A 27,988-nucleotide genomic window follows, 5' to 3' on the forward strand; every position below is an offset into this window, starting at 1 on the left:
CAGGCACCCTATCAGGGCAGGAGTTGCATAGTCCTTCAGCTCTGGATGAAGGGCAGAGGGAAGAAGGAGAGTAGCAGAAGCAGGGGCAAAGTGGGAACAGAGGAGAGGCTCACCTTTCCATGGAGACATTCAACCTGCAATCAGCTATGTGGAGCATCGCTTTTCTGTGGGGTAGCATCCTGCTGCAGCGTAGCATGGCCAAGACACCTGAAATGCTGTAAGAACTTTGGCTGCTTTGCATACCGGCTCTGGACTGTGGAGAATCCTGGGGGGATGGTGGGTATGACAGAAAGAGGACAGAAGCCCTAAGAACAGGACTATTTTTCCAGAGAGACATAATTTCTCATTTTCCCAAGGTTTCACTCGGTTCTCATGCACCTTTCTCCCCCACACTCTCCCTACTTACTTGGCTCTCCTTTTAGTGCCTTTAATATAGAACATGTATTTCTACAAGGTCTCGGGCAGGGCAACTCTGTCAGTTTTCTGCATGTGTTTAAATCTGACCTGCCAACATCTCACCTCTCCTACTGTGCTCCAGAATATATTTCCTTTTGACTATGCTTTTCTCCCTAAAGTCATAGATCACCATTTAAATCTTCAGTAAACCAAGCTGCGTGCCTTTGCAAACCAGGCAAACACCAGCCCAAGTTATCTACTAGCAATGCTCTTTGTAAAGCAGTGTGTTCATTTTGGCTTGGCTGGCCATCTGCTCCCTCCATTCCTTTTCTCAGACCTCTGGCAAGGACAATCCCCAGCAGTGCTTCTCTTCATATACTTTATCAATAATGCAACTCCTGTTCCAGTAGACACTGCTGTGATATACTGGCTTGGGAACTCGCATTTGCTTTTTGAAGGCCTTTGCTTTTGCAGCCATCATGTAAGTGCAAACAGAAATATGGCTGTGTTTAAATGTTAGATGTTACAGTGGGAAATATGTCCCTGGGTCATAGCTGGGTTCCCTCCTACCCTGTTTGGTGTGGCATGCACAAGTCTAGTTTTAAAAATCGTTTTTGGTAGGAGTACAACCTCTTCCTCTAGGACACGTTCCATATGCTGACACAGTTCCTGCTCAAGTGATGGCTTTACTGCTGCCTGTTTCCCACTGTTACCTTCAGCATGGAGCTTTGCTTTATGGAAATCCTGCTTGCTTCAATAGACTGCCTGCTGTCCTGCCTGTAGGCTGATTTTTTTTTTGTAGATTCATGAGAAAGTAATCCAGCCTGGCTCTTGGGATCTTTTAATGACAGCCTCAGAGACACTATCTCATACTTGTACAGCTCAGAAGGCAAGTGCATGGGCAAAGAGGTGTAAGAAAGTGTTCCAGAGTAAAGGGTCATAAGGAGCAAGAGAGGTATGGGAGATTCAAGAAATGAGTCTAATTCTCATCCCATTCACTGGCATTAGTGAAACATAAGGCTTCTGGCCAGCTGATCTTTGACTCCCTCTTGCCAGGGTGCTGAGGTCCAGCTGAGACCTGTTGTCCTGCTGCTGCAAAACATGCCGCTGGCTGAACCTGTCCAGGGGCAGCAATCCGGAGAAGTCGGTGATAAGAGTTTTGAAATCTGCTTTAGTGTTGGCACTTCTCCGGTCCTAGTTGCTGCAGTGCAGTGTAAGATGAAAAAATACCCAGTATGAACAGCTTCTTGGTGTTATCTGTGAGCATGGATATGAGATTAGCCAACACAAGCATGAGATCTGGAATAGGAAAGCGAGGAGGAGAGGAGTGTCAGGAGCTGCAAAGAAGGTGCTTATGCAGACATGTGCCTGGCATACAAAGCCTGGACACGAGACTCCACATGCACAGCATTGGTTCTGAGCTCAAAAGTAGCTGATAGGACAGAAACTGCTCCTGGAGAGAGTACAGAAGATTCCATGGATCTCCTGGAGCAAGTCCAGAGGAGGGTAACGAAGATGATTAGAGGGCTGGAGCACCTCTCCTGTAAAGACAGGCTGAGAGAGCTGGGGTTGTACAGCCTGGAGAAGAGAAGGCTCTGGGGAGATCTCATAGTGGCCTTCCAGTACCTGAAGGGACTACAGTAAAGCTGGGGAGAGACTTTTTACAAGGACATGTAGTGAGAGAACAAGGGTAATGAATTAAAACTTGAAGAGGAGAGATTTAGATTAGACATTAGGAGGAAACTCTTCACTCTGAGGATGGTGAGACACCGGAACAGGTTGCCCAGGGGTGTTGTGGATGCCCCATCCAGGGAAGTATTCAAGGCCAGGTTGGATGGGGCTCTGAGCAACCTGATCTAGTGGGAGGTGTCCCCGCCAATGCAGAGGGGTTGGATCTAGATAATCTTTGAAGTCCCTTCCAACCCAAACCCTTCTACAATTTTATGATGTATGATGTATGAAAGCAGGCAACCAACCAAGCAAACTAATGGTAGTAAGCAGTGTGGATCAGTGAAAGCAGTGAAGTCTCAGGATCCTTTGAATGGCATGGGGAGGTCTCTTTGCCTTATTTTGATTCTGAGTTCTGGAAGCAGTGACTTTATCTTTCTGCATGTACATGCAGTATGTAGCTCAAACTCGGTGTTAACAGCTGCAGAACCAAGAGATGAAAAGGATGGTGTGATCTTGTCCCAGTGGCATAGTGACAGTGGAATGAAGAGACCAGATTTCTTATTAGGCAGTACTCAAATCCTACAGTCAAGACCTGGCCTCTTAGAAAATCAGATTCACCTGACTTCTTTTTTCTTTTTCACTTTTTAATAGAAATTATGCTGTGGCTATACCATCTCAGCTCTACTACCCCTTCTCAGAGACAGTGTGCCTCCAGCTCAGCAGAAAACAAGCAATCCCGATCCATGTGACAGTAACCTTGCAGAGCAGAGCTGGGAATGAGACTTTGATCACTCAGTCCATCTCTCAGCTTACCTTCTTTCATTGCACAAACTTCCAGGTGAGGAATATATTTTCAAAGGTTGTCAGTAGGTTGGATAGTGTATGAGTTCTACTCTTGCTGGGCAGGAAGGCAAAGAATTGTGTCTTCCCAGGGGAACATCTTTATTGGGCACTGAATCTTCTGCTTCAGCCTGTACAAGTTTGCCAGCATTCTTTCTGCTGTGTAGCCCTGCTGATATTTTACTCTCTAGAAAACATTCTGAAAAGTACTCTGAGGACTTTCAGGGCAACTGGAGCAATATAAAAGAAGTATCACTATTGTTATTCCAAATGCCTGGGGTCCATGAATGGGATCCACCCTGAATGATGTTTACAACTATGCCTGTAGGTCCCTCCTCCTGTTGGAAGCCCCGAAGAAGTGGCTTTTATTGAGATCACAGTCCTGGGAGCCAATTCAGAGTATCACAAGAAACAGAAAGTCCTCATCAAGCATGCAGACAGGAAGACTTTTATCCAGACAGACAAACCTGTTTACAAACCTGGACAGATTGGTATGGACAGAATGTCTTGTGAGAGAAAGATCAGTTCTCAGGCCACAAAATAAGGAGTATCCTAGCACTTGGAGCGAGGCCTGCTCTGCAAGGGAGGTGGGTCATGATTTCATCTCCCTTCTAGGCTTTGATTTCTTGTTTTTCTTCTGCTCTTTAGTGAAGCTGCGAATTGTAACCGTGGACCAGAACTTTATTGCCAGCAATGAAACGGTAAGTGAAGAAGGGAGAATCCTAAATAAGTCTGAAAATGCTATGGGCTGCCTCCATGACTTCTGGATTAATATTTAGCCCAGCTAGGTGACCTATCTGAGGACATCTAGTCTCAGTGTCACTTTTGGTGCTTACAAACAGCATTGGGCACCACCTGCAACACAGGGGCTGCTCATGATGTTGGGTCATAGGCAGTCCCTAGGAATTGCTTAGGGAAGACTCATGGATGGTTGGGGGATAAAAAATAATGGGCAGGTGCATGATTAACTTACCTGAAAGCTTCCCACCAGTAACTGTTACTTCCTTCCCACAGCACCGTGTGGTGGAACTGAAGGTAAAGAACCTACTTTATTGAAAGTGGTGACCTCTTCTCACCTTATGAAAGACACAGGTTTGGAGATTATGGTGGGGAGATATTCGATACAGAAAGCCAGCTACCTCAGAGTGAATGGGGACAGTCTTTGACTTCTTGTCCTTCCTTCCTTTAGTATCCACACAAGTTTGCCAGTTCAGTGCCATGACACTGACCACACAGAGGTACCCACAGTAAATAATGCGTGCCACTGAAAAGCAGTCAGCTGTCCAGCAAACTTTTCTAAAGTGGTCACAGGATTTCTAGTCCCTCTAGCCTGTGTATTGAAGATTTGTGAAAATCCTGAATTTTCTTTAAGGATACTTTTATATACAACATAGAGAAAAAAAAAATTTGACCAGTTAGTGTTGTGGCTACACATCTAGAGAAACTTCCTAAAGCAGCTTTCAAGATATTGCCCTTAAAATCTGTTAGTTTAGTTTCAATATTATAGGTAAAATATGGACTGCAATCAGCTGAGCTGAGGAAAGATAAGTGATGGGAAGCTTGTAATAACCCACACAGAGAAGTCACAGTTAGAATAATCAATGCACATTTTAATGCCATACCCACCAAGCAATCAATACATAAACACATGGTTTCTGAGACACCTGTGCAATGCTTTATGCCTGTTTATATGAATGTAGGACTCTGATTCAGCTGCACCCTTTCAAACAACAGTTCCTGCTTGCTCAATAGTTTTATAAAGCACTCATCAGCTCATAACTAGGGCCTTCCTGGCTGGGCAGCATTGCTACAACCAGAGTTCTGCAGCTTGCCCTAATAACCGGCAGTGGGAGAACAGTGTCTATTACGGCCTGACTGTGACAGTCAACAAAGCCTCCAGATGCCTTTACATCTTAGGTCTTTACATCTTCTTTTCTATACTGGGCAGCATGTGCTGTTAGAATTGACCTGTGGGCTTTGCTGGCTCAGATCATCACAGAGGTCTCCAAGAGGGATAACATCTATCTTTTAGTGTGACAGACAGGCAGTAAGCCACAGTTTTGCAGCAGTCAGTGAGATGGTGATGCATGATTGCTCTCCTTGAGCTCAAATTCATGTGAGCATTGTGGCTGTGTCATAGACCTGGGCTCTCAGGACAAGAAGATATGTGCTCAGACTATGCTGTGACTGCTTGGACATCCAGCAAAAGGATTTCTCCCAGGGCACTGGAAAATAACCATCTACTACTGCCTACACAGGACCCCAAAGGGAACCACATTGCACAGTGGCTGAATGTTACACCTGTGGGAGGCATTGTGGATCTGTCCTTCTCTCTGGCTGCAGAAGCACTGGTTGGAGAGTACACCATCAAAATGCCTGACTGCACACGTACCTTCAGGGTAGAGGAGTATGGTAAGTCTCTCGGGGAGCTGACAGAAGCAGAGAAAGATGTATTCCCTTCAGCCTCCCTCTCTCACAGAGAGCTGAAGGGCCATGCAGCTGTGAACATCTGTGCTAGTTGTACTAGCACCTGAGATATCCAACTGCCTGCCAGTGGGAGTAATCACTGACTTTCACTCAGGCCCACTGGCTTTCTCCTCCCACATGTCCTGAGGATGGACTGAGACACTGTCCCACAGCTGTGCTCTGTGGAATGGAATAAAGCTTTCTACTCCTTCCATGCTCTCCTGGCTGGACTGCTGGTGAATCGCTACCAGGCCCTGTCCTGGTAGTCAGGGAATGAAAGGAGAGATTTATTTTCTGTAAACAACCATTTGGGGAGGACTGGAAAAAAAATGATATCTCTCTGTTCTCACTGAATTGTATTTCTCTTGCTTTCACACAGTGCTGCCCAAATTCAGTGTCTCCATCCAGGTACCTCAGGTTGTCACCATCTTGGAGGAGAGCTTCCGTCTCCAAATCTGTGGCATGTGAGCTGACTTATGTAGCAGAAGGTCCATTCTTACTGGTTAGGAAACTGCACAGTTATCAGTAACAGAGCTCAAAATCATCTCTGCTAGCCCTCTTCCCATCCCAAAATCTAGCACTATGGCACCCTCTGCCAAGGAATTTTCCTAGATTCTCATATTTTTCCATATTCTCTCTCCCCACTTTTTTCCCTGTGAGTGTGGAAGTGTGGCAGTGGATCCTCTGAGTGGGGGATGTGCCCTACAGTACCTCTGCTGCATTGATTAGTGCCAGTGTGGGAGGAAGAATGACTCAACTTGTGACCAGCACAGTGTCCCCTAGCATTACCTACTGGGACTAATGGTGACTTGGAGAGAACTCAGCCACTACTACCTCCTGTCTGAGTCCAATGAAGTAATTTTAACATCATGAATGAGCTCATGAGCCATGAAGATACTGCAGGCTCTGCATTGCCTAGCTGCAAACCACAAGCTAAAGCTCTTTTTTTTCACCCTTGAGTCAGTGTTTCTGTATGTGAGTCTTCACTGCTATTTTTGCCAGGTACACGTATGGGAAACCAGTCCAAGGCAGTGTGAAGGCTGTAGTGTGCCGTAAGCGTATCCGGTATCATTGGAAGCCTTCCAAAGCCAGGCGCAGTATTTGTAAGGATTACGCTGGTGAGGTGAGGAGATAGGACATCCACTGCTCTTGCCAAAGAGAGAAACGGGGCAAACAGAGGGAAGAATACTAAAGGAAGGAGTGGGACAGGTATCAGCTATTGAAGCAGCTTGCTTGGGGATGACTGATTGATATGTACTTAACTCCCTAGTACAGCAAACCTAGCCCTCCTCAATAATTTCTCTAACTGCATTTAGATGCATTCAAAAGAAGTAGTATCTGTAGGCAAGCTAACTATTGCAGGTTTTCCTACAAAACAGGTATTGCGACAAGGAAAAAAATAAAAGCACTGGCCGCATTGTTTGACTTCCACTGGAATCTTTACAGCACCAACTTTTAACCTGATATAAGCCTATGTGCTATTTCCCAGAAATAGCCATTTTGGAGACACAAAAATTACCTCTCACATCTAAGTAAGAAATTGCAGTTCAGCACAGACTTTATTCATTCATCTTTAGGGTTGAATGAATATATCTGTATTTGTTTGTATATTTTAAAGTAACTCAGAACACGTCTTCAACATAAATCCTATCCTTATAGGAGAAATCTTGTTGTCAGTGAGAAATGACAACTCATGTTTGCCACTGGCACATAAGTGAATGTGTAAAGATGAGACAGACATATGAAACAGCATCTCCTATTTGTGACTACACCAAAGACAAGAACTACCTTCCTGCCAGTATGGGCATTGTTCCTTTAACTCAACTGTCTTAGCATCGTCCTTTGAGACTTCTGGGTCTTGGGTGTTACATGCACTGCAGAAGGGATTAGTGCGTCCTTTATTGGTTAACAGATACAATTTCACATTCCCAGACAAACAAGGATGGCTGCTTTGCCACTGATGTGAATATTAAGTTCTACCACCAGAAGCATGGCGACAATTACGATTTCAACCTGGAAGCTGTGGCTTTTCTGAAAGAAAATGGAACAGGTAGCAAAAACTGTTTCTGCTCTTAGTGTAAAATCTTTTTGCTTTACATTTGTAAGAGATGCTTGTCTTTGGGTTTTCACCTGTAACAGTCCTTACGGATCCTTGTGTCTTCCCATCAAATCATTGGAACTTTCTGCACTGCCTCCAATGGGGTCAAGTGTTCAGAGGGTTATCCAAGGCAGTGTGGATGTTCTCCTGTACCATGCCACCCAGGTCTGACTCACATAGTACATGTGAGTTCTCCATTGTGGGATGGGCCTTATCAGTATGCTTGCTCCTCCACAAGACATTGTGGCCAGTCCAGCTCCTTTGTTTGGAAGAGATGGTCAAGAGCTGCTTTTTCTCATCTTCTAGTCACAGTAAAAAGTGCACAAAGGTGGGCCAGGCCAGGTTGTTTTGTTCTTAAACCACATTTTAGAAAAGCATGCTAGAATGATGAGAGGCTCAGAACAACTAGTGATAACCCAGTCCCCGACTGTGTACCATTAATAAATAGCCTCTTGTCAGAGTTATCTCCACATTCCAGATTGGGAGATGAGACTACTTGTCCAGAACTCCTGTTAAATGTCCTGTAAGGTTTCCTCTCAGAAAATTTTACAAACCCTTCCTTATAAGAAATTGTTTTGCAACCCCTTGCTGAAAGCAGTGACACAACTTTACAACTGCAGTGATTTCAGATGGGCGCCACATGACAAGACAGCAGGTTGTAAACTAAGGTCATGAAGGCAGAGGAAAATGTTTCCTTCTTTTGACTCTTATAACAGGAGGAGAATAGAAGTGGACAGTTGTGAGTAGGACCACCTTAAACAAAGTCAGAAAGAGCATTTGGCAGAGACCTTGTGTAAGACTGCTGTCATTCTAGCAGGTCAGAAAGTAGAAGGCACTCAATTGCCCAGCATGTGTGTTAAACAGCTCCTGAAGTTACATGGTCCATTCCTTATCTCAGTCCATCCAATCATGCTGCCTCTGCTGAGGTGCATGATACTGACCCACATGCAACTCCTGTCTTTCTCAGGGATGGAGTTCAATGCCACGGAAAACTGCAAGGTTACTTTTGATGTCACAACTCTCCAGTTCTGGGGGACAAGCTACTACTATCAGCAAGGAGCTCCTTACTATGGAAATGTAAGTAAACAGGGCAGAAACATGGAAAGCCCAGCATCTGGGCCAGAGGGGATGGCAGGCACAGAAGTATTGAAGACTCCCCTTGTTTTGAGTTGTCCAAAGCTGCTAGCTGCTACCAAGAGGGAATCCAAAGGTGTCACCACAGAATAGGCATATGGCTTTGCCAGATGAGATGGCTGCTTCATAAATGGGGGGAGGGAGGCTGAAGAATAAGAGGTCACACTGAGAGTCCCTTTGCAGAGTGAGTGACTTCTACTGGGAGGTAGGTTTTCAGTCCTAAGGCCTCCAATTCTCTGACTGTTCTCTGTGTCATTACAGATGGAACTCAAAAGTGCCAATGGGACACACCTGAAGAACAAGGAGGTGATTCTTACAGTGTCCTATGGCAGCAGCAAGCAGACCAAGACCTACCTTACAGATGACACTGGAATGGCCTCTTTCAGCTTAGAGACATCAGCATGGGACAACAGTAGTAAAGTTCTACTACAGGTTAAGCCAAATAACTACATTGGATATGGCTAGCACTAAGCAATGTATCCCTCAGACCTTTAGTCTATGTCATTTTCTCAGTGTAGCCAGGGAGATGGAGTCATGGAGCAGGGAAATTACACACCTAGGGAAGAGGAATAGCCAATAGCAGAGCCAGAGTTCTGGCCCCTGCTGCTACCCCTTGAGGAATCCTTGAGGAGTCAGGAGACATGACGGAGAGATGGGGTGGTGGATAGAGGCCCCATGATGTTGTGATTCAGGCCTACCTACATAGCACCTCTGTCTGAGGTGGAAAGGGCTTTGTGGGGCTGGGCTCCTGCACTGTATGGAGCAAAGAGAAAGGAAGGGAGCTTAGGAAGAAGCATATGAAAATACATGTGGAGAAGAAAGTGTTAGTGAGCAGTTTTCGTTGTGTTTCCTCATAGCATAAGATTTCAGAGAAACCTGGGATATAAGAGGCTGGAAACTTAGGAGGGAAAGAAGGAATACTAGTAAGGAACTAGTTGCTGCAAGCCAGTCTGAAGCAGAGCAGGTAACCAGTATGTAAGGAGTTAAATACAGATGCCACATATAGGGAATTGACAAAAAGTTCCAGTCTGCTTTCTCATGAACAAGGAAGGTTCTGTTGTGTGGCTGAAGGGGTAGGTTTCTAATACCTGTCCTGTCTAAATTTCAAGGTCAAGGCACTCCAAGGCAAGCCCTGACTCTTTGTCAGACTACACACAATATCTTAGATGATGGATCTTGACTTTGCTGGAAGTCCACAATATGTTCATATCATAGTCTTAGGGTAGAGAGGTCAAAGATGAGCAATGATCATGATCTTCATGTGTCCTCTGCCATCCTACCTTATGGGTGAGGGTAGGGAAAGTGATAAAAGAAACGCAGTGTGTGAGGGGACTAACACTGAACCATGAAATATATTTCAGGGCAGATCATGCTGATACTTTCTCCAGACATACCAGACAGAAGGAAAGGGTTCAGGGATTTCATCCAGGTACTGATAAGACACTCAAAGCAGTTTAAGCATCTTAGTCCCAGGGTAGCAAGAGCATTGCAGAAGTTCAGGCTCTAGCCCAGGCCCTAGCAGTGTAAAGCTCCATGACTCCTGTTTAGATGCTAGTTATCCCAGAGTGTGTGGGGATGGTCAATGCCTAGCTCCACAGAAAGGGACTGACTGAGGTTGGCTTTGGTGGAAATAGACAGTTTACTCTGGGAGAGTTCAGAGCCTGCTCTCCAGCCAGTCTCGGTTTTGATGTGAAGAGAGCTGTAAGAAGTCTTCAGACACTAAGCCACCTTTTCTGTGCCACAGGCAAAGACCCAGCCAGAGGACTTGGGTGGTCAAAATGTGAGGGTGTCTTATGGCACTGCATCCCTCACGCTGAGGGCCTTCTACTCTTCCAGCCGCAGCTCTGTGCGGATCCAACCAGTGCAGGCAATGCTGCCCTGTGGGGACATGCAGCAGGCCACTGTGCATTATCGCATCCAAGCCACAGAGCTGGAGGCTGGGGCTGCCACAGCAGACTTTTACCACCTGGTGAGTGAAGGGCACTGCTGGCAATGAAGTCAGCTTTGCCATACGTCTGTTTCAGCACAGGGCCATTACCTGGCCCAGAGACATGAAACAGAGGCACTATCAATCCTTTGTTCATTCTCCTTTAGGTTTTGGCTAGAGGATCCCTTGTGCATCATGGGCAAACAACAGTACTTCTTGATCCACCACTAGGTAAGAGCATCTGAATGCCAGGAACAGATTAGGGACCTAATGAGAAAGCCCTTGCAGCCTAAATGGTAAAGAGATTTGAGACCAGCAGGAAACAACAGAGCTGGCACAACCCCCCCCAAAACAACAAAACAAAACAAAGAAATAAACAAAAACCAACCAACAACAACAAAAAATAAACCAAACCAAACCACAACACCAATCTAGAGGAAATGGCAAATATGCCATGTGTCCTCTGTATTTTAATTTTCCTCTTTTCTTTTTTATTTTTCTGATCAAATGATGAAATTCTCAGTTTATCTTCAAAACAGGAATTACTGGAAACTCCAAGAAAACTCACAGAATCTTTTTGCTGGAGTCAGGTGGGAAGTAATTTCTCTTCTAAGCGCACAGTGTTGCCAAGATTGCTCATGATGTTAGGTCACTGCTACAAAATGGCAGTAACCTACATCATGGTCTAGCTTTGGCTTCCCCAGAAGCAGTTTTCACCGAAGAAGAAGGTTTTACCCAAGTAACTGCATCGATGTATTGTAATGGATGAACATATTGCTGGCATAACCCTTGGAGACAGAATTCCTTATCTTTTTCTATACTTTTTCTATTTCTCCTTCTTCCTTCAGGTCAGTATAGCGGGTCTTTCAATGTCACTCTGCCTATTGACCTCATTTCACCCGTGGCTACCCTCTTTGTTTACACTGCATTCCCTGAGGGACAAGTGGCAGCTGACACCTTAAGTCTGAAAGTCTCCAAGTGCTTCAGAAACCATGTAAGTAGTGCACAAAACAGAATGGGGCAAATTGGCAATTTGGATGTCCAGCAGAATCCAGTAGCCACAGTGTCACCTCTCCTTCCTCTATCAGTGGCTTAAGTCCTTCTTTCTTCTTCTGTTTCAGGTGAAGCTTGGATTCTCAGACACCATGGCTCTCCCAGGATCTGCTGTCCGTCTCCATTTGCAGGCTGCACCAGGCTCCCTCTGTAGCATCCGTGCTACAGACAAGAGCACCTTTCTCCTGAGGCCAGAGGCTGAGCTATCCAGGGACAGTGTGAGTCACTTTAGTGCTAAGCATTGCTAATACTGAAGTATTAGCCTTTTGAGTATCTGGTTGCAGGCTCTGGTCAATAAGGCACAGTGGTTATACCAACAAGAATGGAGCCAAGATGTGGCTCAATGAGAAAAAAATTAAAGCTAACATTAAAAAACAGTCAAAATTTCCAGGCTCTATCATAGGGATCTAACAGATCCCCAAATACAGCCCTAAGTCACATCCTTGTTAAACTTAGAGCCCATTGCCACAGTGACAACCAGATGGCAAGAGACTTCCATCTCCTGAACCAATTAATGCCAGTGCTCTGAAAAAGAAAAGTTATGTTAAAAAAATAAGTCCAGTGTGTGTGATAAGCTCCATATCTTTGTTGCAGCTGACATGAACCACACAGTTCTCCATTCATAGACTACCCTGTAAGTGATGATTTGGCAGCGGAAGGGTCCCACTTCTCCCTTAGACCTGGGATGTATTTGGTCTGAGGACCCTTAAATTGCGTCTTGACGTTGTCTTGGTGGACCCAGGGTGTGCTTTTAGTCAGACAAGAATTTATCTGTCTAAGGACTCTTACAGGGAAGGTATCTTCACTGTTTGCATTGAACTCTCAGGTACAATCTATGAGCTAGAAGTGGCCACAGCTATGCAGCTGTACCCTAAAGGGGTTTGTGTTCCTGTCTGGTGCAATGTATCTTAAACTTGTAAAACTTGTAAAACTTGAGCTGCATGAAGATCAAAACCCTTAGGTCTGGGCTTTTGCAGCAGGCAGGATCCAAGCTTTGCCTCTATCATCACAGAAAGTCTCTGAATAGAAATAAAAGCTTCCCATTTCTCACACTGACTTATACTATTTTAATTCTCTGTCTACAGGTGCACAATATGTTCAGCTATTCTCAAGAGCACCCCAGCACTCTCACAGACTCTTACAAGGACTACTGTACTATCCACAAGAGTCCAGGAACCACTGGTTCCCCTCAGACCACCCTCCCACCAAAAATAATATCACCGCTCATGTACAACAGATACTCTTATGCAGTGTCCCAACCAGATGTTTATGAACTTCTAAAGGTAAATCTAATTTCCAAAAATCCTGAAGTATCAGAGCCAATCTCTTCTGGATCCCAGGTCAGCCCTGGGTAGCTTGTAAATGCTGGCAACTTTAGGTTATGAATTAGCCAAGCTTCTGAACTAAGAGATCTCTGACACTCTATGCTGCCAGCCTGATAAATTCCCACCAAATAGGCAGATCCCTAGCACCCAGCTCCCAATTTATCCCAAAATTGAGACTCTCAGACTTTCTAGGAGCTGGAAGGAGAGAGGAGTGTCAGCCTGAGTCAGAGAAAATTTGAGGTTAGAAAAGGAAAGCACTTAAGAGTAAAGAGGAACTGGGGAAAGGAGGAAAAGAATAGCAGAAAGGAATCATAGAAGCACAGAATCATTTGGGTTGGAAGGAACCTTAAAGATTACCTATATCCAACCCCCCTGCATAGGCAGGGACACCTGCCACTAGATCAAGTTGTTCACTGCCCCATCCAACCTGGCCTTGAATACTTCCAGGAATGGGGCAGCCACAACTTCCCTGGGCAACCTGTTCCAGTGTCTCACCACCCTGAAGAATTTGCTCCTGACGTCTAATCTAAATCTCCCCTCTTCAAATTTTAATCTGTTACTCCTTGTTCTGTCACTATAAGCCCTTGTAAAAAGTCCCTCTCTAGCACGTGAAAGATCAGAACAAGTCTCTGTCAGGGCAGGCTGCAAAATATGGTGCCAAAATAAAGACTTTGTGTGTCCCCACAATCCTGACTGGACAGACCCTCCTTTAGTGTGAGGAGCTAGGACCAGGCTTTGAGAGCAGAGTGGTTCTGTATGTTCTCCCTGTCTAAAATCTCAGGTCAAACTGAGTTGCAACAACATGGGGTAGCTGATACTGGCAGGCAGGAGCAGAGACAGCCCCTTAGACAACACTGCTCTTTTCATTGAAATCTGCCTTCTTTTCTTCCCCTTCTTTCCTCCAGAATTCAGGCCTAACATTTTTAACCAGCCTTAAAATCAAGTCTCCGATTGAGTGCCACACCCGGACCATTTTCTACTACGACTATATGTGTACATCTCGATTTCTCCTGTTTCTTTGAAAGTGACGGGTAACACAAGCTGCACAAGGGCAGCTGAACATACAGTGTGCTGAAGAACTGGGGATGGCTTCCCTGATGAGTGGGAGGTTGCACAGGAGATGTGTACCACAGGAAGAGTGGAAAGGGTCTGACATGTTTGTGTGTCCAGTGCAATGGAGGGGAGGAGGGTTGGCTGCACAGGAAGAACCTGCTTGGAACCTTCTTCTGGCTGGCAGGAAGATAGTATGGTGAAGGGAGGAAATGAGGCAGCTGTCTCAGGGAGGAACATCTGTTTGTAAGACTAGGAAAGGTCTTGCTGGAAGTCAGAGAATATGGGCATCAGAAAGATGGGCACTGGGCAGTACCTCAGCCTTTCTTCAGGGACTGAGAGCAAAAGTGTAAGCTAGTAGAGTTCCTCAGGGGGGAGCACACAGCTGTTGGAATCCCCATGGTCTCCTGGGTTGTCTTGTAGAAGACAATAGAGATGTTGAAGGCATCTTGGAAAGGACAAGGGGAATTGGAGTGGGAGTGAGAAGGAGGGAGAGCTGAACTTTTCCCAGCTGTTCCTGATCTCACAGTTGCTCTGCCTTTGAATGAATGCTTATATTCCCAATAGCTTATGACGTGCTGGCAGAGATGGACAACTGGGAACCAGAAGCAGAGGCTGCTGTTGAACATGCTGAGTCAGAGCACGTTGAGCTGAGTAGCAAGGCAGGGCTAGTGCGTACCTGGTTTCCAGAGACATTCATCTGGACTCTGGTTCCCATCAAGTGAGTAATAACGGGCTGCAGCCCCACATGGATCTAGATCTCCTATTGGCCACAGTGTAGAGGAAATGGGTGGGAGCAGAGCCAGGTAATTATAACCTTCTGTGCCCACAAGAAAAGGGAGGTATGAAGAAATGGATAAGGACAATGGAGGTTTGGTTCTGTTCCTGGCTCTACTTGAGATTTTCCAAATGACCCTGGGGAACTGAAAATCATGTACTTCTGTAGGATGGAAGAGGCCTCCAGAGGTCTGTAACTCAACAACCTGTGCAAGGCAGGTCCAGTTAAATCAGGTTGCTGCAGTTAAGTTCTGGGGGAACTTAACTCCCAGGGATGGAGATTCCACAGACTATCTGGGCACCTTTTACTATCCTCATGTTATTTTTTTGTCCCTATCTCAAGTCAGAATTTCCTGTGTTCAAATATGTGTCTGTTGCCTTTTGTCCTATCAATACACACCTTGGAAGAGACTGCTTCTGTTGTCTTTACACCTTCCAACTGGGTAGCTGGAGAAAGCAGAAAGTTCTCCCTCTAGCCTTCCCCTCTCAAGTTTTAAAACCCTCATTTTTCAGCCTCTCCTCTACATCAAGCATCGCAGCCCCCTGACCATCTTGTACTCTTCCACTGGATGCATTCAAGTTTGTCAATATCTTTCTTGTACTGGAATGCAAAAATGGAACACAGTATTCCAGATGTGGGCCCACAGGGAGGAATAGAGGGGGAAAATAACTTTTCTCAACCCAGTGGCTGCAGTCTTCTCAGTATAGTCTAGAAGTAGGTGGCCTTCAGTGCTGTTTCATGCTCAACTCATCCACCAGAACTGCCACCACTTTTTCTACAAAGTTGCTTACTAGTCAGTCACTGCCTAGCCTAGCCTGTATTGTTGCATGGTATTATTCCATTCCAGACACAGAATTTTTTGTTTAACCATTTTCAAGATAATTTTTCCAGCTTGCCAAAGTTCCTCTTAATAGCAAACTTTCCTTACAGCATATCAGAAACTCCTAACAAGATATAGTCTGCTAATACATAGCACATTAGTCTGCTAATCTTCCTGAGGACATCCTCTGTCCTATTGTCCAGGTCATTAACAAGGCCATTAAGCAGTATGGGCCCAAGTACTAATCCCTGAGGGACACCATGGGTAAGCAGCCAACAGTTGGACTTTATGTCACCAATAACCATGCTCTGTCCTCAGTGGTCCAAGAAATTTTCTACTTACCTTGTCCAATCCACAATAATGTTGCTGCACAGATACTATGAGAGCCTGTATCAAAGGCCTTGCTAAAATCAGGTTATGTTCTCTTCTTCACACATCTTAGCTTTCTTAGCTTTCCCATGTGCAAATGTTGTCCATCTATAAAAAAGGATCTCTGCCTTTCCATCACATTTGATTAGATTATGCCCAGGGACTTTCTGCCATTCTGTGTATGTATCTCTGTAAGTGACACTTATAAAGATGACTGCTGAGCTGTGGTTGGGAATTTGGGTGGTAGTGCGGCTGAAGTTTCGCACATGACTCTGATGCAGGCTGAGTGTGTAACAAGGACACTTGGGAGCCCTCTGTGCTCACACAAAACAAGAATTTAAGGTGCAACGTGGTTCAAAAGCAAATTTGGTTTGCTTTTGCCTCTCAGTCTTTCTTTGCCCACCTATTTCCTACCCTTCCCATACCTCTGTCCTATTTCCTAGGAATAACCACACCTTCATAAGCACTTCTAGTTCATAGTCCTTCTGCATTTGTCTTCTCAAGAGAAATCTTTACAGGGATGGGAACAACTTCTTCTGCCCTGTTTTCTCCTTAGTGATTCAGGAGCTGCTGAGCTAGCTGTCACAGTACCCGACAGTATCACAGACTGGAGGGCCATGACTTTCTGCACCTCAGAGAGCCACGGGTTGGGAATCTCAGAGACCACCAGCCTGCGGGGCTTCAAGCCCTTCTTTGTGGAACCCATCTTGCCCTACTCTGTCTTCCGGGGAGAGTCATTTCTGCTGAAAGTCAAAGTCTTCAGCTACTTGAAGCAGTGCATGGGGGTGAGTGGCTCCCTCCAGGATGGTTGTTGGACAAGGGGATGTGTGATAACAGTAATTCCCTGATAGAGACCTGGAGAAGGGGCTGCATCATCGAGTATTGGGTAGAAGACACCGAGAAGGCTCTTCACAGTTCTCTATGTAAAGCCATCTCTATTCAGTTTATCCCTTCCATAAGCACAACCCTACAGAATTGTGATGCCCATGGGCTGCTGGTGACCCACAGACATACATCATACTCATCCTGGGCTTCTGGGCTTGACTGTCCTCTAGATATAGGAGCTGAAAGAGAAAACAGAGCAGCAACTTTGTAACCCAAACTCCCTTTTGTTTCACCTCTAGCTTCAGCTTAGCCTAATGGACTCCAGGGATTTTGAATTTGTGCATGCAAATGTCAAGTTCACCATTTGCCTGTGTCCTGATTCATCAGAAACCTTTTTCTGGAATGTGAAGGCTACAAAATTAGGTAAGGGGACGAGGGAGGGACAGGAGTGGGAAGCACCGGCAGAGCTGCTTGAGAAAATCAGAACTGGGCTGGAAGGGTGAGTGGCCCATTATGCAAAGCACAGGTGAGCAGCCTTAAGACTGAGCAAACTAAAGCGTAAACGTGGATGTACCAGCTGGTTTGTTGATGTTTTGTTCTTTAGGGAAGGTGAATTTCACTGTCAATGCTGAAGTAATGGAGCAGGAAGATGTTTGCACTGAGACTACAACTGTTGTGCCAGAGTCTGGAGGGAAGGACACAGTGGTTAAACAACTGCTGGTGAAGGTCAGAATATGCTTCAGGGTCCTGATGGTGCCAGAACTAGGTCAGGCTCAAAATAGCCCAGGGGGTGGCTATGAAAAGGGAAAGTCAGCTGGCCAGGTAAGTGCTTTTCTCAGGGAGGCTGGTCAAGGATTGATTCTCAGGGTAGGCCAGGTGGGGGCATGAGCTGAGCACCTACACTTGATGGGACATAGACATCAGGACTGCTTGCTAGGAGGACAATGGAGACAAAAGGACATGTAGCAGCTTAGAAAATGCCTTCCCAGTGAAACTTCACTGTCAGTACTTATATCCTTTATGCCTGCGTAAGATCATTTCCATGGCCCATGAGGACAGAAGAGCTCATTGCAGGAAGATGGGTTGCTGCACATCTGCTATCTTATTTTACTGCTCTCCCTTCTGAGCTGACCAGGCTTTTCCCCACCAGGCAGAGGGGCTGCTGGAGGAAAAGACCCACACCTCATTCCTGTGTCCTACAGGTAGGTGCAAGTATCCCAGAGACAGGGATGACTAGGGCTGTACAAGCACTCAGAGCAAGGAGACCAAACAGAAACAGTGTGGTCTGTGAACAAATCTAGGACTATCTGGAGGTGAATGAGGTCTGTAAAGTCAGGGATTTTTAAGTTTCTATGGGGAAGCAAAGCCATTCAACTCCACCCAGTACTACAAGATCCTATCAGCACCAAGCCACTGCCTAACCACACCACAGTCACCCACCAGTTGGTGGCCTGATCTCTATGTCATCATCTCTTTCGAACAATGATTTCAGCAGCTGATGAGGTGATCCCAGCTTTGTTTACACCTTCTCCTGGGGATGCCTCCTGGTCTGCCATCTCCTTCCTGCCTGTTGTTTTTCTGATGCTTTTGCCATTTGCAGGAACTTCAGCTTCAGAGACAATCACATTCACTGTGCCAGAGAACAGGGTCCTGAGGTCGGAGAGAGCTCACATCTCTTTCTTAGGTAAGATTCGGAGGGGTCTTGGAAAGTAGTATTTTTTTCACCACAGGAGTCTTCTCTTTTGATGCCATCATATCTGCTTTAGCTAACAGAGAAACAAGAGGGAATTTGTATAGTGAGGTGTGATACTAGGTCCTTATATCTTCCAGAGAAGCATCTCATCTCTCTAATACAAATGACACTGGGCCAGACGGATGTAAAATTTCACCCAGCCAAGAGAAAGATAGACAAGTACCACATCACTGTTCCTACAGAACTCTATATACATTAAAGTCACCCTAGCGTGAGCAGAGATCTATTTAGACCAGCCTTGGCATGTTATAGATGAGACCAAATTTTTTTTTACATGCAAGAACAGTAAAGCTCCCAAAGCTGTGATTCTGTTCTACAGGTGACATTTTGGCAATAGCCCTGGACAACATAGATGAGCTCCTTCAGATGTCCAGTGGCTGTGGTGAGCAGAACATGGTTCATTTTGCCCCAAATGTCTTTATCACACGCTATCTTGAAGAAACAGGACAACTGACTCCAGAAATCAAACAGAAGGCAATTGGCTATCTGGAAAGTGGTGAGTGAATTTCTGCTCATGTTGGGTTATTAAGCTGGTGATGTCCACTGTGTGGTGGTGATCTCAAGAGAGCCTTGGGGCTCAACAAGATTTGTGCAGTATCACTGTCCTGACACCAAGAAAGTTGCAGCAGTATAAATCAGGCTGCTGTGTCTCAGCTGAACAAGGAGTACATGGCACCCCTCTGAAAGCCCTTTGCTGAATTCCTCAGAGACAGCGCTCTTTATAATGAGCAGCAGGATTGGCAGGGGAGGAGACAATAAACACAGAGTATCTTCTCTACCCACAGGATACCAGCGGCAACTCCTGTACAAGCACACAGATGGCTCATATAGTGCCTTTGGAGAGGGAAGTGAGACAGGAAACACATGGTAAGCAGAGATATCCAGAAATGATTGAGGAACAGCTTGACTTGGTCAGACTCAAGTTGCCTTGGATTTTGGCCTGGAAAAACTGAGGGACTACGGAGGTATGGTGTTTTGAACAGAAACTGCTCCTGAGATTTTTTGGAAGAGAACCATGGCAATGAACTGACTTGACGTACTCCTGTTTGATTGTGCTTGGGCACCCCAACTGAGGGAGATTCTGATAACTTGGCTATTAAAATGTCTTCTTCCCAGGTTTTTGAGAGTGCTTTGTGTCCAAACAGGATTGGGAAAAAGCCTGAATGAGCTCACTAAATATCAGCCATCCTGGCTTTGAATCACACATGCACGCTGTTGGAACTGGCAGAGGTCCAGGGGAGGCACTGAACTGTCAGTGATTTTTTTTGTCTCTCAAACATCCTCTTGCTGCAAATGCTCGAGCTTCAAGCTTGAGCTTGAAGAGTATCTATTTCATGCATATTGCTTCCAAGTCTCCATCTGCACAGAGGCTCTGGCCTGCTGGCGTTTCTCCATTAATGAGATAATGGAAGACACAGAGGCTCCTGTCTCCTACTGAAGATAAGCATCAGTGACTGGTTCAGTTTGTGATTTTCTTCTCTCTTCCTTGGCTCTAGGCTTACTGCCCTTGTCCTCAAGACCTTCAGCCAAGCCCGAAACTTCATCCACATAGATGAGCAAAATATAAATGATGCTGCCAGTGCCCTGATTAAAAGTCAGACTCCATCTGGGTGCTTCAAGAGTGTGGGAAAGCTCTTCAACAATGGTCTGATGGTATGACATGTCCTGGCTGTTCATTATAGAATCATGGAATAATTTTTGTTGGAAAAGACCTTTAAGATTATAAAGTCTAAGCATTTATGTACTCAGAGCTCATTCACTTTCTGGCCCAATTTTCATGCCAAGAACAAACAAATCCTACTGCAGCAGGGAGACTCTGATGTGCCCAAAATCACCCCTAGAGCGACACTCAGGGTTTTGCTCTAGTCATGGTGACAGTTTTTGAAGTTATGAATGTGAGGTTTTCATTTGATGATACCCACATGCCCTGCCCTAGCCCCTTCTCAAAAGATAACACATGCCTCAAAAAAAAACAAAAGCAAAAAAGGGTTTTCAAGCTCTTTGAGTCAGAAACAGAGTGAATGGAGATTGATGGCAGCCACCACACATGTGAGATTCACCTTGCCAGGTATGTTCCCTATACACTCAGAAACACAGCATTTGTGCTTGCACAGACACACACAGAGTACTGCGAAGCCAGCAGCAGTTCGATGGATAGAACCTCACATAATTAATGCTCCAAATGAAGAATATGGTACGTTTTCACTACCCCTTTCAAAAGATAACTATTATTTTGCTCCTTCAAACCCTTTTCACAGTCCTGGCCCTCAAGTGAGGTGCCACCTTGCAGTGGGGCTGTGGGAACATCACTGTCCCCTGGCACAGAAATCTGCTATTTAAAATCTTTTGCAGGGGAGGGGAAAGGAGAATGTGTTCAGCAGAGGGAGGGAATCAGCTATCCAGAGGAGCTTGAGGCACCATGGCTGAGAAGTGCTACAGCAAGCAGGACCCATGAGCAGATACTAGCACTGGCACTTCCTTAGAGGAGGAATAGGACCAGCACTGTCGCCTGTGCTGGCTTGGAATTTGCTAGGAGAGCCAAAGGCACTGAAAAACTTCTCCCTCTCCCTTCTCACGGCAGCCCTCCTCTTCTCTGTTTTGTGGTGGCTTCAGGGTGCAGTGGAGGAAGGCCTGGGCCTGAGCTCTGCCATCGTCACCGCTCTCCTACACTCTGGGATGTCAATTTCTGTGAGTACTTGCAACACAGACGGGCTGGGTGTGCAGCCTCTTGGCAGTCAGTGCTCTGGCACTCTGCCTTTGTGCACACATGGGTGTGTTACCAGTTTTCTCCCTGCATGTCCTGTCCCTGTCTCCATCCTTCTTTGTACCCATCAAGGCTGCAGATCACTCCTTCTGCTCACACTCTGCCAGCAACTTGTGTGGTTTCCTTTCTATCCTAGGATCCAGCTGTGTCAAAAGCTCTGAAATGTATAAAGGACCTGATCAATGCTGATACTGGCAGTTCCAACCTCTACAGCCTGGCACTAGCTGCAAATGCCTTTGCAGTAGCTGGTGATAAAGCCTTCAGGCAGAAAATCCTCAAAAGATTGGATAAGGCAGCCATAATATCAGGTACTAAAGGCTATGGGGCAGGAGAGAAGGTTATAGGCAGAACTGTGTGGAGATCCCAGAGCTGAACGACCAAGGGAATGCAAGGCAGCAGTGGGGACACTGGCAGAGCCTTGTGGCAAGCCCAAGGCTTGGATAGCCCCTGTTAGCCAAGCTGTCACAGGCTATACTGTGAGATAGACTTGCTCTATGGATGTTGTTGCAGCCCCAGTCTTCCGGTCATACAAACCAGGGGAGCTTCATGAATGTTGTAGAGCTCCTTCCCAGACTGCAAGCTTAAGTTTTTACTGGGAAAGCAAGGTGCGTTGCGCAAATAAGATATGCACCCATATTTTTTCCCAGTGTGCATGTTCACTCAGTACCTAGGCACAGGGGTTGAATAAGATGCCAAGATCATTAGATACAGCTACATACTCCGTACATTTCCCACTTTACCCCTAGATGACCAAATATTCTGGAGTCAGCAATCTAAACAGGAAGAAGATTCCCTATATTGGTATCGGGCTCCATCTGTCGATGTGGAATTGACATCTACTATCCTCATGGCTCACCTGTCAAAGTCAAGTTTGTCTTCAGATGAAAGAAGAAAGGTATCCCAGATTGTGTCTTGGCTCACCAAGCAGCAAAACCCTTATGGAGGCTTTGCTTCAACACAGGTAATCCCCTTGAGCCATCAGTACCAGACAACCGGCTGTCAGCTATGTTTTGGGAGAGCACTGGGTTCTAGCACAGCCCATAATAAAAAAGAAAAATAAAAAAGAAAAATTAAAAAAATACAGGGAAAAAAAGCATAGATTTACTGATTTATGGATTTTTGGGGGTTGGGAAAGGGTAAATATTTATATTCCTCTGAGCTAATCCCATGCTAAAAGTCCAAGGAGAAAGCTCAACCCTTACTGCTCTGTAGCTGCAGTGTGAGGGAGGGAAAGGCTAAGGATTGACCATGCACAGGAAGCAGCGATCTTATTTTGTGCAGTGTGTATTTCTTTCTTCAGGACACAGTGGTTGCCCTGGAAGCCCTGTCCCTGTATGCAACCAAAACCTTCAGCAAGGATGGCCCTGATCTTCAAGTTTCTCTCTCCTCTGAGGGTTTCAACCAAAACTTCCAAGTAGACAACAACAATCGTCTCCTACTGCAGACCGTGGAGCTGCCAGACATTTCCCAGGACTATAATGTGCATGTGCAGGGCCATGGGTGCCTCTACCTACAGGTAAGCCCAGACAGGGAGAAAAGGTGTGTCTGGGGAAAAGTCTTTAAAGCTAGGGGACCTCTCACCTTGCTACTTAGCCAAGACTGAAAACAGACTGCTGTAATGACTTGCAAGAATCTGAGCTTCAAGGCTGGTAGGAATAGCTGCAATTCCCCAAATGAAATCTGGATCATCTCCACCCAGTCCGAGCTGCACCTCTCCTCAAGAAGTCCAGTGAACACCACCAGGAGGGATGCACTAGCAGAACCTCTGCTCCCTCCACATAGTTTGCTCTTAAACTAGTGCAAGACAGCAAACAGCAGGCAAACACTAGGCAAAGATCCTCACCAGCAAAAAAACCTGCTCTTCTCTGCCAACCAGCTTCTTTCTGTTCTGACAGGCCATTCTGCGCTACCACATCCCCCCGCTGAGGAGCGATGTCACCTTTGCCATGTCTGTGCAGACACAGTGCACTGTACCTAACGCCACCCTGTTCCCTGTCACCATTCATGCTCGGTAGGAGATATTCAGATTGCCACCCCTGTGCTAAGAGGCTTCTGGCACCACACCAGTCTCTTGGCAGCCAGGATTCCCTTTCCCTCATGAGGTCCAAGTTCAAAGATGTCCTCATTCATATAACTACGCTTTCCTCAGCTGGGTGAAGGCCCCAGAGTGATGTCTCAGGCTATATCCCCATCTTGTTATTGTGCCAGTCACCAAAATTCTCCCAAGGTCTATGGGTCTCAACCCTTTCTAGGATTAGGTCTCGAAACACGAGTGATATGAAGGTTCCATGGGACTGACTGCTGACACTTCTTAAGTATTCTCTCCTCTAGTCATGGTTGACTGTCACACCACTCTGTTGCACCCCTATGCCTGACTTGGGGTAGGATTGCCAAGAGAGCAGATGGAGGATGTGATATTCCCTGCCATGCCTAGAGAAGTAGCCTTCCAAGGAATTTATTCTCCTTGGCTTTGCACAATTTAAAGATTGATCAGGGGAAGCACAAAGATTTATTGCAGTACAGGAACAGCTATGCTCACAGGAGAAACACTGGAAGGAATAGCAGATTCCTCCACCTGAATACCAAAGCTTGACTGAAGTATCTAGAGATCATGGCTTAGAAAGTAACATTAGTGCTGTCCCCTGGGTTCCTGCTGCAGCTATACAGGGAATCGTGTGTCCACCAACATGGTCCTGATCCAAGTGGAGCTGCTCTCTGGATACAGCCCTGTGGCAAGTTCACTGGAAGAGGTGAGACTGTGAATTTGTGTCCAGCTGGGGAGGGAATGGTCATGGATGTCCGTCATGCAGGATTTTATGAAGAACTGTGATCATTCCTGTGGGCAGAGAAAAGTGGTTCACTTCTTCCCAAGAAATCTTTATATCCAAAGTCTCTTCCAGGCAACATCTTGCCTTCCTCTACCTCAAGGTCTTCCTTGGCCATGTGAATATTTTGCCTATGCTCTCACAGGGACAAACGTCCCTGAATATTTCTGCTTTATGTTAGACTCTTTCTGACACTTCCCCCCCTATTTTCAGCTAAAGAAAATGCCTTTAGTGAAGAAAGTTGAAAGTGAAGCTGACCGAGTCATTTTCTACCTGGAGGAAGTGAGTAGAATTCAGGCTAACATAGTAATTTGACAGATAGCATTTAGCTTACTCTTGTATTTGATTCCAGTAGTATTTTAAGTATTCAGAGTGGTTCGTCCTGCATACCAGCCACATTTGCTAACCTGGAGAAGCATGTTGAGTCACCCTGCAGTAGCTGAAGAGCCTGTATACAGGGCCACTTGAGTGAAATGAGGTTAACTCTGACTTTAAGTCCACAGCTGTTGGCACTGTTCAGAGACTGTTGAAAGTCCATACACAGTGTCTGACCAAGACTGGGAACTAGTAGTAGGATCCATCTAAAGCTTAAGCAAGTCTGAATTCTTCAAAAGCCCTCAAGCAGCCTGAACGTAGTAGGAAGCATTCAAGATTGCTCATGGGATTTGCTCAAAATTAAACCAGATTGTTACATAAACAACAGTGCCTGTTCCACAGTCTCATTAAGCAACAGATTAACATCCACTGCAGGCTTTCTCTAGCTACATGCCTACCTAAACAGCACCAGAAAAAAGTCCTGGCATGAATGAATGTGAAATAAAAGATATTTCTGAGGTGGACTGGAAAGCAGAACAGATCTGTAGCAGTGGTGAGGTCACCATGGAGCCCGAGTGAGAACAGGTGGAAAGGATTGTCTTACTTCTTCAGTTCTGGCTGTAATCTTTGTATGTCTTGGTTTTAGCTAACTAGACAGCCTCACACCTACACTTTGCTGATGCAGCAGGACATGCAAGTGAAGGATCGTAAGCCAGCTAATGTCAAGGTCTATGACTACTACATGCCAGGTGAGCTCAGATGCTGTACTGTAGAAACCACTCATACGTACCACTGAAAGAAATGTTCTGAAGTTCTCAAGTCTAAGACAATACAATCCCTGATATGTTTATGTAACTCTCCCTTAGAAGCTCTCTAGTGATGAATTTAACCCTTTTGGGTTAAAAATGGTAGATACTTCTCTCTCTGGCCCCAGAAATTTCAGATCCACTGAGGGTCTAACTCTCCCAAGAAGAGGGGAGGAGGAAGCTCAGAGACATGCTTTTATACACTCATTTTGTAGGAGGCAGCAAAAGCAGAGGGGCCATAGCCAGGAGATGGCTTGGAAGGAAGAGGGGCTCCTTAGAAGAATGACACTGAAAACAATTTGTCCTATATTCTCTGGAGTCCCTAGTGAGAGAAGAAGCTATAACTATGTCAAGGATTGCTATTGCTTCAGAGTGAGGAATCTGTAACTGTAGCAGAGCTGTCTGGGACTTATGACTTCAAATGATCACAAGCCCCATGACTTGGGTGAGTCGGGACTGGCTGCACATGGTCTTTGACACATAACAGTGGTCTCACATGTGACAGTGGAGGGGAGTCAAGGCCTGTAAGCTCTCCTAGAAACAGAGGAACAATACTGGGTTTCTTTGGTGAGTTTTGGTGAGTGTATCTCACCAGCACTTTTTTTCTTCTCATCTTCCAGAAGAAACTACTGTGATGAGCTACAGTGCTCCGTGTGAGTGAGGTGAGAGCCCAAGACCTATTTTGTCATCACAGGCATGGTCCTGAAGAGTATGGAGAGGGAGGAAGAAGCAGGCAAGGGCCCTTGGTCAAGAAATTTGTCAGATTGCAGGTTCAGGGTAGGAAATGATTAGCAATGCTAGGTAATATTGAGTTCCTGCATCCCATTGGTTCAACTGAAGGAAAAGGAGAATTGAAGTGGAAGGTTTGAGGTAGCAAACTCATGACAGAGCTGGAAGTACGTTACAGAAAACAAGGGCTACCAACAATCCTGGCATTTTGCATCATGTATACTTTCCTCAAGTCAATACAAATATGAGGACCACATTCCCTATAGTTGCACAGTCCTCCAGCCCTGTGGCCAGAACACACCAAGTTCAACTTCGCTGTGGGGCCTGACTCCTTTTCAGTGCCAAGCCTTTCACAGTCTTAGTCTGACTGCTAGATCCATGCTAGAGAATGGGCACCTGCTCATCCTCTTTCCAGGTGGGGCAAAGATTGAACTTGACCAGTGCCTGTTCTAAGCTTTGCTTGCATTTGCATGCTTCCTTGCCCACAGCCTTTGAGATGGAGAAAATCACCTGCTTCATTAGTCACCTAAGGAAGGCACACAGCTCTGCTCTGGAATGCCTGCCACAAGCCCAGCACTCTGAGCAACTTGGTCTAGTGGCAGGTGTCCCTGCCAATGCAGGGGGGTTGGATCTAGATGATCTTTAAGATCTCTTCCAACCCAAACCGTTCTGTGATGCTGCTGTAGACTTTGCATGGGCAGAGTCAGAGAGAGCCCTGTCCTTGATGACTTGGCAGTCTCATTCAGTGACAAAGTACAAAAAAAAAACCCCACAACTCTGAGTTCTCAATTACAAGTTTTAATACTTCAGGAACACTGATGTTTTTATCCTTTCTTGTCTTCACAGGAACAGGGACAGACCCATCCTCTGTGGTCTCTTTTTGTTAGTTCTTTTTCATCCCTGCCAACAGCCACCAGAAGGAGATGAGAAGCAAAGAGAAAATACTTTCAATTCCCTGCTGAACAGTTAAGTTTCTGAAAGGCTCAGTCTGTGCCTGGCATCTTATTAAAAGTGAGGAGATAGTGTGATTGAGTGATTATTCAGATTTACTGTTTCTCTCCCAAAACAGGAAAATCACATTTAAGAACACCTGGGAAAAATAAGTTATTCACCTCTGTCTTGCATGTACATGTACAGTGCAAAACCCTGCCCCTCCAGTAGCAGACTTGCACATGAGGAGGTAGAGCAGGGCAGCATTGGTACCTGGGGGAGGCAATCATTGCACAAACTTGAGCTGAAGGCAAGGGACAGCTGGGATATGTTTGACAGTTCCTTTGGCCAACAGTTGCATTTAGAGACCTTTATCAAGAACCACTGGCAAAGCTGTACTGCTGAGGCGGGGTGAGGAGCTAATCTCAAGGCACTGCATTACTATGTCAAGACTGCTTTAAAGAAAAGCTGATAGCAGAGGAGCCTGGAGGAAGTACATAGGAGATACAGCTGTCACACACATTGGAGTACAGGCATCTTGTACTCCAAAGCTGCCTGAATCCTACTGCAGGAGGTATTAAGAGAAACCATGGGAAGCATGAGGAGGGAGCAGTAGAGAAGCTAGAAGGCTTGTACATTTGCAATGGCAGAAATGGTGTCTCCATGGGCTAAGCCTGGTGTTCATCAACAAGTGGCACAATGGTGGCAAGGGCAGGGATCATGCTTATTTTAATTACTATTCCCAGGTGTGTACCAGATATGTGACTCCCCAACCCCAAGCAGACCCTCACAATGCATGCACAACTGCTGGACTGTTATGATCTCTCAGTCCATCTGCTCAGGCACAGTACCACATGGGCTCAACTTTAACGCGGGCTATGTCCCAGCTGGGGCACTTACTTCCATTCAGTGCCTAACTTGAAATATTGGGCAAAGGCAGGAGTCCTGCTGTGCCACTTCCTCTCCTTTATCATGAGTCTTGGAGCTCCTTCACCTCTTTCTGAGGAACCATATGTGATTGTGGGGACAGAAGGTAAGAAAAACAAGGAGGGCATGATCCATTCCTCTGTGGTTATCATCAAGCTATGGAAGATGCCTTCTCTTGGCTAGTAGT

General features: G+C 45.8%; 1 protein-coding gene across 5 annotated transcripts; it reads left to right on the plus strand.

The window, feature by feature from the left end:
• Positions 1 to 26,972, plus strand: LOC127382448 (alpha-2-macroglobulin-like protein 1). 5 transcript variants are annotated; one of them, XM_051614094.1, is made up of 36 exons: positions 2 to 217; positions 2,719 to 2,905; positions 3,236 to 3,398; positions 3,556 to 3,608; positions 3,922 to 3,942; positions 5,166 to 5,319; positions 5,753 to 5,837; positions 6,376 to 6,496; positions 7,306 to 7,423; positions 8,439 to 8,548; positions 8,867 to 9,037; positions 10,350 to 10,574; positions 10,700 to 10,763; positions 11,381 to 11,526; positions 11,654 to 11,803; positions 12,671 to 12,868; positions 13,816 to 13,903; positions 14,528 to 14,681; positions 16,484 to 16,712; positions 17,052 to 17,175; positions 17,357 to 17,478; positions 17,903 to 17,954; positions 18,353 to 18,436; positions 18,825 to 19,001; positions 19,291 to 19,372; positions 20,002 to 20,158; positions 21,119 to 21,193; positions 21,406 to 21,577; positions 22,016 to 22,230; positions 22,570 to 22,785; positions 23,165 to 23,280; positions 23,929 to 24,019; positions 24,308 to 24,376; positions 25,056 to 25,158; positions 25,836 to 25,877; positions 26,791 to 26,972. In XM_051614094.1, the coding sequence occupies exons 1-35, from the start codon at positions 120 to 122 to the stop codon at positions 25,874 to 25,876; spliced, it is 4,431 nt and encodes a 1,476-aa protein (XP_051470054.1). In that variant the 5' UTR covers positions 2 to 119; the 3' UTR covers position 25,877; positions 26,791 to 26,972. The 5 variants fall into 5 exon arrangements, with proteins under 5 accessions (XP_051470073.1, XP_051470082.1, XP_051470054.1 ...); XM_051614104.1 differs by lacking the exon at positions 25,836 to 25,877; XM_051614113.1 differs by lacking the exons at positions 23,165 to 23,280; positions 25,836 to 25,877; positions 26,791 to 26,972 and having other exon boundaries at positions 1 to 217.
• The last annotated feature ends 1,016 nt before the right edge of the window (positions 26,973 to 27,988 follow it).

Source organism: Apus apus, chromosome 1 (assembly GCF_020740795.1).
Source record: "Apus apus isolate bApuApu2 chromosome 1, bApuApu2.pri.cur, whole genome shotgun sequence".
Classification (NCBI taxonomy): domain Eukaryota; kingdom Metazoa; phylum Chordata; class Aves; order Apodiformes; family Apodidae; genus Apus; species Apus apus.